The sequence below is a fragment of the Hylaeus volcanicus genome, chromosome 3 (genome assembly GCF_026283585.1).
Source record: "Hylaeus volcanicus isolate JK05 chromosome 3, UHH_iyHylVolc1.0_haploid, whole genome shotgun sequence".
NCBI lineage: Eukaryota > Metazoa > Arthropoda > Insecta > Hymenoptera > Colletidae > Hylaeus > Hylaeus volcanicus.
Window position 1 is genome coordinate 4665656 of NC_071978.1, and position 13113 is coordinate 4678768.

The following is a 13113-nucleotide window of genomic DNA, read 5'->3' on the forward strand; positions in this document are numbered from 1 at the left end:
ACCCTGTTCACTTTATTTTTCTATTATCTCCACGTCTGTGTCTTTCCACGATTGATATGCTGATCGACGAAAACTGCTCTCGGTACATCCCTGTTACTTTCACTCCTGATCCTTCGCCCATAGCCCCTTGAAACCTGTATATTCCGTAGCCTGTAACGCAGTGTGACGCACAAGCTGAAGTTCCGTGTATTACACGCATTAAACGCGCGTGGGTGTGTATTTACGATCGCCACAGTCCGTGTCACGTAGCTTAATCATCGCTCTGTCTCTGCGTCGAGATTCGAATCGAGTCTTCGAATCTCTGGTCGCCAAGATTCTGGAGATCACGAATGAGATTCGTGGAGATTTGGGGGTGGTTCTATGGTCACGACCACGTTGTGCACTGAATCAAATTTAATTTTCTGTCAGACACCTTTCGAGGGGAGTAGTATTTGGTTGCGCTTTCGAAGACAAACATTAGAGTTACATTGTTGATGGATCAATATTATTCATATTAACTTCAAGGGATTATTTGAAGGATAACGTTTGCTGGGGAAGATTTGGGAAATTTATTGACGGATCTATAAGAGAGGAAATACTATTTTTATTTAAATAGATTGTTTTTCATATCGAGGTTTTAATTTCTGAGAATGTTAAGGTAGAGAGGGTTCGAAGAACCGAGTTACCCCCAAGTCTCTGTTCTCCACATTGATTTCAAATTAAACCATCGATAACTTTCAATTGGACACTTATTGCCTTTAGGCAAAGAAGCTATTATTTACTTTATGTTTCAACTCTTTCTTTTAGACTCATATCCAAATGAAGATATTTCTATACGAAGTAAACTCAATGTCTACATTTCCAAGTATAATAAATTCAAATATAATATTCGTAGAACTCGGAGACGATCTTGAAACAAATATTGGAAGCATAAAACAAGTAATAGCTGTTTTTAAATCACACATTCGCGACTGAGGAGTTATTTGCCGAGGTTTAATTTGACGACAGCGTCCGCAGCCTAAAACGTTAGGAGAGTTTACGTTGGCAGCTTGCTCGTATGGCTGGCGAACGTGGCCGAATTTAAATTTCAAATGCAATTATTGCGCATCGTGATCGCGCGGAGAAAAGGGTGGCCTTGAAAAATTGCAGTGCACTAACGGCTCGATCGATGCGGACCAATACGACAATTATCGCTGCAACTGACGTTAATCTTCTTTAGTCAATTCATTCGTTACGTCATTTAATAGTCACGGCTCATTAAAGGCTCATTAGACATTTTCCTCAATCGTTCCGCTATACGAAAGGATCCTGACGACTCCAGCGGTGTACACAGCGAGTGAATAATTCCACAATCCTGAACAAAAGACTTATTTACGCGTACTTAAATCGACCGAACTATCAGAAATAACTGCGTGGTATCTAGCAGCCAAATCCTACGAAGGTCATCGAAGACCCTTCCACTACCCGATTTATGTCCTATTGACTAATCGTCTACCTGTAGTTTGTTTTGCGTCGCAACTCGCGTTCCATTCGCGTCAATTACCCTTCGTGCGATCATATTGTACATTTCCTAGCTGCGTTCGCGTTTCCCAACTGACCCGACGTTATCGACGATGTCGAACCTATCGGTGTATCCTCTTGTTCGCATCGTCGATGATGTCAGAGGTGGTAAGCAACGTTCGAGATTACTAACCATCTCGAATTATCGAGAATCTCGAAGGTAAAGTCAATAAAGTGTACAGTCCGCTTCCAATGAAGTCACCCCCCTCTGAACGCAGACGTTTCGATGAAAGTATACGTACGTCAGGGTTTCCACGAGAAAGACGCAGAAACCAATTTCAATGTGTACCTAGACCCGGTGATCGGATGAGCCGGATGAACCGGAGTTCCGAGATCCGGATATTAGGCCCGTGGCACGTTTACCTTCACCCTTGTGCTACATGTTTGCCAGGGAGGGGTGCCCGGTGGGGCAAGGTTTCACGCTGAGCAAAGTGTTCTCTCTGACACCGCTTCTCGCCAACAACAAAAATAAATGGGGGCTTGCCCTCGACGGCCAGCTCAAACACGAGGACACCAATCTGGCGTCCAGCACCCTGTAAGGAAAATCGCTGCTTGTCGATGGAAGTCAACAATCACGCCTGGATATATTTACACCCCGCCGCAACGAAAGTTTGGGTACACGTGTGCTCGCGACCAACAACTCCATCGAACCTACCTCTATAGAAAATGCGATTGTTAGCATATCTTCCTGGTACTTACCTGTTTTTTGGGAAGAAGGTTCTTAAAAATTCTGCCTTTATAGGGCAGAACTCTCTGGGCAATTTTGTTCACTTTTTTTTTGTGTGGATGAACTTAGAAACTTGAAAATACAAGTTATACTTCGAAATAGAATGTTTACTCATTATGGGGTTGTTTCTTCCTGGCGGTGAAGAGATGGAACGAGTTCTTAACGAATAAACACTGCACCTTTCTTCAACATAAAATCTAATTAAAATCTTAATAATTCCTTCAACCAGTACCCAGTAAAAATGATCACATCCAGACAAGGATTCTAACCACACCTGCCACCAACGACTATTTTGCTCCTGATTTAAATTCAGCTCTCCTTTTAAATCAATGTTTTTGTTTACTGAAATAATACATAGGGACACTGTGCGCGCGTAACGTCACCGATTTAATCCGTTCGCTCCGAAATAACTTCGATAAATGTTATTACGATTCGGATAACGTCTCCGCGACGTCTCTGTTTAATTTATCTTCCGAAGATCCCGTTAATGATAACCAACATTGTTTATGCAGACGTTGTACCCAAACTTTCGATCGGTACTGTGTGTACGTGCCTCTGTTTCTCACTCTCTTCTCCTTCTCTCTTTCGCTATTTATACGAGCACGGTTGATCACGCGTGCAATCACGATTTCTCTGTTCGCGAAGCTGCGTGTGCCCGAAATTTCGGTCACGTGCGCTAAAGGAACCTGTGGCTCTGGCTGAGTTCGACGTTATCGACCCGCCTGTCGAACGCCAGACTGCTTTTTGATGCCAGCTTGTTGCCAAATATTCAACGCTGCTCGAGTCGTTTATTTCAACATATCGAAATCGCCGATACTAAACGTTCATGGATCCGAGAACTCAGAAAATTATTATTACAAGGTATAACGACCGAAGTACGAATTTACAGCGTTCTGGAAACTCCGGATCGTTTCTTCAAAATCTTGAACCGTTTTAATAATTGACATCGTTCAAATTACCGAGTTATCAGACCAATGTTTTAGAATCGAGTCGAGAAGCGGCGTTGCACTCTGAAAAAGTATGTTAAGATTCGAGGGGACCAAGTCGAGTGTTTTCCTTGTCGAGGGACAATCTTTGTAGTTCGTCCCCATTGTAGCGCGTCCCTTTCCACTGCAAAGTGGTCTGCAGTTACTCAAATTGCTCAAACTGTACCGCGCTGAACAACAATCGTAAAAAAGCTCGCGCGTTTCCTTTTGTCTTTTGCCTTTCGGTGCTTGAGACGTAACGAGTGTTTCAACCATCGCTTTATCAGGGTTCCCTTTGACGCTCGCGGGTTAATGTCTTCCTGCCTCTCCGTGTAAACTATGTCCATTACTCCGTAAACATAAACCAACGTCTCAGGGATTAACTTCGTCAGTATGGAAGATGACACCGACGTTGATGAGATCCTAACATAGCTGGCGAATAATGAACGTGGCTTGCAAACATTTATTACTCCAACCTTCCGTGTTACATGATACGTTGAGTTTATTCGTCGACTGAAAGCGACACGCGTTTTATTACTACAAAATGAACCAGTTTCCGTTCTGCAGGGAGTAAACGAAATGGGAATTTTATTACGGAACTTCACGGAGGAAAAAAAGATTGCACCAAGTAGAGTAGCACCCGAAGTGGTATCGAATTTAATTTTTTCCAATTTTCCGCGATCGTCGAGGGGGCCGTTCGTTTCCATTCCCCGCGTCGCGAATGTGATATTCACGTTTTCAGGGGGTGTACACCCCTGACGCCAAACTTTTCAAGCAATTTTGCACGTTGCAAACAAACAGAACATCGCAAAATTGGCGAACGAAGCCAGATACCCACTTTCCCTGTTCAGCCTCAACGCTACGAACTTTGTTTTCCTATCGACGAGCAAACAAATTGAACGTTACGTGGCTTCGAGTTACGGATGCGCGTCGCCGCTGTAAAAAGAGCAATCGATGGCGTCGATATCGTAACGAAGATGTAGCTGGCGGCGGTAATTACCCCGCAATTATGCAAATAATCGCGGCCAGCGCGAGATAACGACGACCATAATTCTACGATGTGACAGAAGAGACCGGAGGAGTCGTGAAAAATGGCGCGCGTTCCACCGTGCTCTGTTGGCATTCTTGTTCCGATTACTCTTTTGGAGAAATGGCTGACGAGTCTAGCGGACTGGCACGTTTAGTGATACATCGGGAAAGCGAGACTTTAGGCATCGCGTTGGCTGCTTGATAGAAACACTAGTGCGTATTTTTGGACACGATTTCTTCTGCACTGCGTCGAGAACCGGGATATGCGTCTCCCACCGTTGGAAAATACGAAGATTAGATTTCGAGAGTCTTTTCGAGTTACCGATGGTAGAGTTACGCCGAAGAGTCGGTTCTGCTTCGTCGACACTGCTACGAATTGGGACTGGGACTGCTCGTTGGAATATTATTCGAATCCTACTCCAATACTGGGCTATTCGAGTACTATTCGTATAATAATACGATAGTACTCGAATAGTGAAATAGTAATGTTTGAGCAGACAAACGTTCAAAGTTCTAGCATCGATAAATCCAATATGAAGATACGGAAATAGTCCCAGCCCTACCACGAACCCTAAACGCTGTTGATCCGTGGAGAGATGGTGAAAACGGACGAGTTGCATTCGACCACTGTGGAGGAGGGGATTGTCAATAATCGTAGCTTGACTTGCAAACGAACGCCCAGACAATATCTTCCTTCTGTAAATTCTGCTTCGATATTTCAATCTTAACGCTTGTAACATATAAGAGAACTTAATTTTCCTTTCCGTTACTTTGGTTGGTATGCAAAGTAATACGATAACAAAACGTGTGTGTGTGTGTGTGTGTTCTTTGGTTTTATCGAGTTATTTTTGATCATCATCGAGCGTCGTAGAATTTATGTTTGAATAATGAAAGATGCGTTTGCTAAAATCATCAAGACGATGTGGTCGAAGAAGGACTCGAGATGCGTTCGCGTTTTATAAAAATTCAATCTTGTTTTTCTGGTTATTTATTCGACGCCCCTCCTTCGCCTGCAGCGGTCACTTGCGAGAACATCGAATCGTACGAATTCCAAAGCGTGGAAGCTTGGACCGAATCGATATCATCCTACCCCTCCGCTTCTATACTTGTTCGAATGGACGCTTTGTACTTGTTGCTTCGGAACTGCATGATTCCGCTTGTATGGTCGTTTTTGAAGCCTTCCCCTGCAACCTGGATAAAGCAGCGAACACTTTTTCCTCGATTACTATCTGCAAACTCAGCTTTCGATTCAATCTTTTCATCTTCGCATTCTGGCTACTATTCCTATGATTTTCGTGCGCTTCTCGTACGCCGAGCAGATGGGCAACATTTTTTACGCGAACAATGGACAACGTACTCGAATACCGTTTGTGAATTTCATTTTTGCGTTCGTTCCTTCGCGTGATTGTTCGCATTATTAATAGCTTTTGTTCGTTCGGCGTGGAATTCCGTTTCATTTCGTGAAATTCGCTGGAATTTTCCACCGGAAATTTGTATTCGAGGAAAAATTTTGCCCATCGCCGACGTTGAAATATGTTATCGTAACGAATTACTGTGTAGCGCTAACAAAAGTGCATGCTGAGCTTGGAAATTAGAAAATTACATGGAAATCGGACGGCGATGGTAATTGTACTGTTTCGCAGTGTGGTGGATCCCTCGCAACGTGAGAACCTCGGGATTATCGTCCAGTACAAAGTGAAAGTGAAACTCTGCCTTGGAGCGCTTGGAGGGTAAGTCGAAACGAAGGAATATTTGTTTTAACAAGTAAAAAAAAAAAAAAAATTCACTCGATACTTTTTTTTACATACAGTACGCAATCACTTTATCTCAGCAGCAATATTAACCCTTTGCACTCGAGGATCTTTTTCTGTTATTTTTTTCTGCGTCGAACCTAGTGGTAATCGAGTATCACCTTTCGAGCGCAAAGGGTTAAATTTTATTTTCACGAAACAGTAATTAAAAATAGAAGTCTGTGTGTGTTAATAAAACAAAGGTTTATGTAAACCAGGAAGATGGTTATAAAGTTTGCCTCGCGTATTGATTACAGTGAATTAGTCGCGGAGCTGCCGTTCATCCTGATGCACCCAAAACCGGAAGAGGAGGAACCGACGCCATCCACCGCGCGTCCGAGCCCGACGCAAAAAGCAGACAGCGGTGAAATACCGCTCGACACGAACCTCATCCAATTGGACACGTACGTGGTCAATATTTAAGTACCGCTGTCGTGCTATTCTCGTCGCCCAAGAACGTGTCGATCGCTTCTACGAAATCATTCATCGCTGACGTACTATATTGCTGACAATGTGTCCCTTATTCAGCGGCTCTAACACATATTATTAGGAAACGCTTGGGAAACGTTTTCTCGAAAGCATGACTTATCCTTTGGCGATGGTGATCTGGTGTTAGACGCGTAGCCTAGTCTTCGTTAATTATCAATTAACACACTGCTTTGAGGTCTCTGTATTGCTAGACGAAAGAAAGATCAGTCCTGGTTTTAAGGGGCATGAGGCCCTGTGAATAAGTTGATAGTACAAGGATTGTTATTTAGAATAGTAGAAGCGTACAAGGGTACATGCATAGTTCATTTGATCCTCCAGCTCAGGAGCATTAACTTTAATTTAAGTTTATAGAGTGAGATGTATAATGAGAGAAGCTTGCCTGAAATGTCTGACCCAGTACGATCCTCGAATCCTCCTTTCACGAGGACTGATCTTTCTCTCTACAATATAGGTCCACGTCACAAAGATTCTACAAATCGAACTCGAATTTGTCAAGGTCTGATCGAAGGATGCTCGTATCCCGAGTCAGTTAGGTAATTTTTGTTACTTTGAGCCGATGTCCTTGTTCTCTACTCAACTTTCAAACTATTTCTTCTCGCGACGTTTGCTAACTGTCCTCGTAATCAGCTTGTTATAATTGACTCACAGTTGCGCTTGGGTACACGTAATTCATTCTTCCACGTGAAACACAGCTAAAGTTTCGATGTTGCACCATTATCAGCGCCTTCTACGTTTAAATTTCCGTGATTTTTGTCTAATTACAGAGAGGCTTACGGCGACGACGACATAATCTTCGAAGACTTCGCCCGCCTGAGGCTGAAGGGCGAGACAGAGGCCTGACCAAGTCGTTCCGGCACCATTCACTTGTACGAAACAGCAAAACGTCCAATGTTCCGAAACGCTGCAACGCCGACGAAGCTAATTTCATAAAACGTTCGATGGAAGTTGCCTCGCGAGACAGAGTACCAGAGCCAAAACGATCGAGGATCGTAAAATGCAGAGCAAAGCTCGCTAGAGCCACCAGTTAACGAAGAATTAATTGCTAAGGAACTCGTTTCCAAAATATACCCTCAGAATGGTACTAATCGCTGCACAAAAAGAAAACGTAACGTGTTCTCTGAGAGAGATGCAAAGAAAAATCAGCGAACGAGCGCTCGTCGTTGGGGAAACGTTGCTCGTCATGACGGAGCGTTTACGCTTTGACGCATTTTATTCGTGACAAGTAACGAGGCATCAAAGACTGAACAACACCCGTTGAAGGAGGATATCCAAAAAAGAACCTTAGCCAATGACGTATTTATTATAGCTCTATCGATTACGAGTGACGATGAACGGACTTCTTGGAAATCACGTCGAAGACTATTCGACATCGAAACTAAAGTCTCTGGAAGGGACTGTAAACGGACAGATGTTTCTGTAACTTTAATTACATGGCCAGTATATAATGTAATGCAGCCAGTGTTACACGTTGATTCGCGCAAAATTTACTCCTATCGGTCGCAGACTTGTTGTAGGTGTTTACTGAGCACTCGGGGAAGAGAGGACGGTCGCCTTTGTCGAATCAGACACGTGGACTATTTATTTTTGTTTCTGTAGAATTATGATCTAGCTTACTTTGACACTCTGGTCAACGCACGGGAGAAGGTACGCGTTGTACGTTTCGTTTTGTTTCATCGTCTTAAAGAAGTAGACTCGGACAAACTCAGGGATAAGGAATTTGTCTGGATAGTTGAATAATAGAACAGTGGTCGAGCAAACTAAAATTATTTAATGGGATTCAGTGCATTTATGTTACATTTCTATGTTATTTCAAACGTTGGAATCCTTGGCGACAGAGGACGCCACGTCAGACTGGTCAAGCTGCAGTCTTTTCGAATATCAGAAATAGGAAGAAAGCAGCTGTAATTATAACTCAATTGATGGGAACCATAAACTGATCCCGTGGGACTCTACCTCCCTGCACTGCGTTCGATGGTGTTGCAATGCAGTAATTGTTGTTAATACATTTTTGTAAACGACCTTCCTTCTTGGCAGATCTGGTAGAGGCTTCTGAGCGTGAAATATGGTTTCAACGTCTTGCTGCCATATCAGTTGGTTGTATCAGATATATTAATTGGGGGTCTATCAAAGTTGCATACAGAATCAGGGATGATGACGTCATGTTATAGGGTCGTCTCTCAAAATCTATGCTATATGATCACTGAGAATCATAGTACAGTATGTCAGGAAGTATTTGAGAAATGTACACCAACATATCACCGTATCAAGACCCAGATCGTAGACTGTAACATCAGCATAGTCATTAGTACATCAACAGAGGTCTGAATCTATACTGTGTCACACTCTGTGGTATCAATGACCTTGGTAAAGTCAATTTTTATGCTGATAATCAGTTGAAATCATTTTCTATAAGAAACAGCTCACGCGCAGATACCTCTACCAAACCTACCCCTATGAACCATGAAGAGGCTGCCGAAATCCCAAGGGATCTCAAACTTTCCGTTTGGAAACATCATCGTCTGAACGACACGATCGCAATCTTTGATCTTTCGACCAGTGTTCACGCTTCAGGCGAACCAGAAGTCTAAAAAATAGTCGTGCCAGACAACAATGATCATGGCGAACAATTATCGATAGAATGCGTTACATTGACCGTAGATATATCTTTGTATTTGGCGTCTTACATGATCGAAGTTCACGTTTTAAGGATGTTTTTTTGTATTACCTAATATCGAACGACAAACACAGGTCGGATTTCTTTAAGGCGAAAACATCGCAACAAATTCAACGAATCCTACTTAAACGTTATATATATATATATATACATATATACGTGGACATATACACACACATATACATATATATTTATATATATGTATAGGTGTACGTAAGCCCTGCATCACTTGCTTAACGATAAATTAAGCAACGTTATAAAACGGAATTAAGATAATATTCCAACGGTTTTAGCTTTTACACGTTTATACCAAGTTCGAGAAAGCATTGGGTTTCTTGCGACGCTACTAATCGTACGATTTCGTATTCCTTTTTTATGTATCACGCTTTTGTACCGAACGAAACATTTATGGTGCCATCCTTATTACCTGGATTACCATTGGACATTCTTTTTTCGGGGGATTTCGAATGACGCGGACGAGAATGTCGATCAGGTCCCGTTTCGCGATCCACGAAGACTGTTGTCAAACTGAATCACCTGTTTTTTAAGCGAAGCGTCAATTCCGCATGAGTTTCCCTGGATCGTTTACGATTTGCGTTCAGTGTTCGTCGATGTAATAGTGATTCTCTTGCCGAGAGACGGTACGAAACGAATCGAGGAAGAATTTAATCGAGGGGAGTGAGTCATTCCAGACGTACGTGATTCGATGTGAACGCCTTTAGAAACACACGTGGAATATTAAATTAAGCTTCGAGTAGCAGATCAAACCGACTCGATGGCTCAAATGGCCGAAAGAGTGGAAGGTGATTTTGGACATTTTTATTTTGCAATTTATATTCCATTGAAAGCTCTCCTCTTTGTGCTAGACTGAAATCGAACTCAAAATCATCATCGAGCCACTGATCTGCAACTTGGAAACACTATACTTGTTCTATTAGCACGATTCAAACGTTAAGGTGTCCGCTGTCAATTAATCGTTACTTCGTCGAGATCATGACAATTTTTCAAGGGCGTTGCGAACGACAGCGAGATCAATGCAACCTGTGCGTGCCGACGAGTTTAACTTACAATTAACGCGATTGTGCGTCTCGAGGGGAACGACTATGTTGGCTCAAAACTGAAGAGACTTAGCCTGACAAGGAGTTATTTTTAAGGACATCCACTTTCGAAACGAAGAACGGTTCGCTCAGATTCGTTCGGGAGCCTTGCGGCCACGTTTTCTGTTGTAACGAACGAAAAGTCAATTGAACAGACCAAATGAATGGTAGACTTGTCATTCTCTTCAATTTTGACCCACCGAGATTAGCCAGGGCAACGCCGATCGTGCTCCTGACGTTTTAACGTTGCGCATGTATATACAGGAGGCAAGGAAGAATAGTATTTTTTATCGATTTAGCATTTACAGAGTGTTATTTAGGAGAGACTACCGATTATACCAAAGCCAGCATCTCTCTCTTCGATGTTTCGTAAGCGAAGAAGCTTCTGGGAGATTGGGAGGAGGAAGCGCGCGTGTTCCGCGCCAACGAACATAGTGTTCTCTAGAAGTTACTGACCGAACCAGCCCCAGAGTTAACTGCGAATCTCCATTTAATGTTTAAACTAACTGTAGGTCGAAGTACGTCAACGTCCGTAAGCTTGGGGTAAAAAATCGTCAGGAACAAAAAGCATTCGTAACAAAAACAAAGACTACCACGTCAAACTACATTCGGAGACTTGTAACTCTCTATTAATTTTTATCTAGATCCACTTACTCCCTGTTTACAAATTGAATTATAAGAAATTTTTTGTTCAAAGCTTAACCACCCTTTCAAGATGGCGACCCTAAGCTTACAGGCGCAATGCAAGGAAGCAAAGACGAAGGAACGGCATGTACAATACGCGTGAGAGTATATTTTATATTCGAGCGGATATTTTTTGTATGACAACCGAGATTCTGACGATAGTTGAGAATTCGGAGGACTTTAGACGAGTACAAGCTTGGAGTTAGAGGAGGGTCATCCTGACTGCACAAAGAGTACGCGTTGCTTTTCACGAGTCAATAATGGGGGTGCTGTTTACAACGATCGTTTGAAACGAGTGTCCAGTGTCGATCGATCGTGCTAATTCGTTGTAACGAGAAACGAGCCCATTACGCTTTCAATCGTTCTTGGATCGAGCGATACGATTCTGCCATCCTCGAGATTCGCTTCTTTTCCGTGTAAGCGTGATTCGAGTGTAATCGTGTTGGACACCGTCGATGTCGCCGACAGGACTATGCAAAGATGCAAAGACGCGTATTCGTAATAGGTTGTACATTATGTATGGAGTACGCTGAGCGCGTAGATCCACGCAGGGCATAATAGTTAGTTAAAGTTAGAAGCGATATCGGTTAGGAGAGGGAAAGGTGTTTCGTCCAGCAACCAAGTGTGTGTGTGTGTGTACGCGAACTAGGTCGTGAGAGCAGAGATGAACAGAATTTTATTGGAATAATAACAGTATTGAGCTATTTGTTAATTTTTATTATTCTCTAGAGTCATAGATGAAATTTCTATTAATTTAATGTCTTTCAGAGACTTTTTACGATAAATGAAACTTAACAAATTTAATTTATCTTTTTTGCCTCGCAAGCAGTGTAATTTTATTTTAAATTAAAATTCTTTTATTCGTTATGCCAGATTGTTATTCAGGTAAGAATTCTGCCCATCTCTGGATGAGAGTTGCAAATGGGTCACAAGCAGTGCTATTACGTGTAAATTCCGTTTCGAGCGGTTTAATTTAGTCTCGAAGGTTCTGTAAACGAGAGAAAACAAATATAAAAGAAAGGAAAAATGTGTCGTATAAAGCGACCGAATCATTCATTTTTGTATCAGAACAAAGTATTGCGAGAGAAACGAACATATTAATTAAGAGTGTGTATAAAAGAGAAATGGAAGAAGAGAGTAAATAGCGAGATACGTAATATATTATAATGTACATGTAAAAATTGTGTATTCTCATATAATAATAGCTGTAATAATTTAATAAATCCTGTATATCGGACTCTCCTGTGTCTGCCGTGGTCTGGTATTTATGTTTTAAAATATGCATTGCCTATGAAATTACTGTTATACTTCGTACTCAAAGTATTCGAAGAAGAGAGTTAGCGTGGGAGCTAGCTGCGGATATTCGGGAAGTTGCTCTGTAGTTTTAACGAAGCTGAGAAGTTCGAAGTTTAATTGTGTGTAAGTGAATATGGAATAGAGTGTTTAATTACTAAAATTTCTGCCCACTATATATACTTGACCGACTGTTATGAAAGTATTCTCAGGATTTTCGAAACGAGATTCATAATTGAAATGAAACCAGTGATGCGCCAACGGTTAAATCCGCTTTGATCTTATTCTCGTTTTACTTTCATCCACGAGCAACAAGTATTTGACTTTGCGTCAAAGCGATTACTGATATCGAGCTTTCGGTGATCCCTGTATTACAGCTTACATGCTTCGACACTGTGGCTGACTTTAATCAATAACGCAAAGCCTGTAGACAGTTTGTAATTAACCTCGAGCGTGCAACAGAGATTTTAATCCTGGAACTGATTCGTTTCGTTGTTTAGTTTTCATTTGTTGGACCACTGGATCTACTGAATGATACTGAAAAGAAAACAAATGTAACGTTTCCTGTTCTGCGATTTATTATTCCGAAATTTTAAATAAAAATAGTTCGTTAGTAGCATAAAAATTTGGTGAATTATCTACTAGTATGCAAACTTATGTAATATACAGGGTTTAACGTGCGTCCTATCGTATCCTTTAATAAGGGCCTTAATAAACACACTTTATCGTACCCTCAAATGCCACACTTTCCTTCCCGATCCGCGTAAACAGGAAAATAGGGATCATTATAGAGGGTAACTCGTTAAAATTCACGATGATGGGTCCG

The 13113-nt window shown here is 41.9% G+C and overlaps 1 protein-coding gene across 6 annotated transcripts in view; it reads left to right on the top strand.

Moving 5' to 3' along the window:
* LOC128873192 (beta-arrestin-2-like) overlaps positions 1–12231 on the top strand; it is a 40248-nt gene extending 28017 nt beyond the window's left edge. For 4 of the 6 annotated variants that reach the window (XM_054116570.1, XM_054116568.1, XM_054116569.1 and 1 more), the window contains 4 exons: positions 1931–2074; positions 5904–5990; positions 6308–6454; positions 7304–12231. In XM_054116570.1, the coding sequence (XP_053972545.1) occupies positions 1931–2074; positions 5904–5990; positions 6308–6454; positions 7304–7379 (454 nt within the window). In that variant the 3' untranslated portion in view covers positions 7380–12231. The remainder of the gene's footprint in view (positions 1–1930; positions 2075–5903; positions 5991–6307; positions 6455–7303) is intronic. The other 2 variants (XM_054116572.1, XM_054116573.1) reach the window with 1 other exon arrangement.
* The last annotated feature ends 882 nt before the right edge of the window (positions 12232–13113 follow it).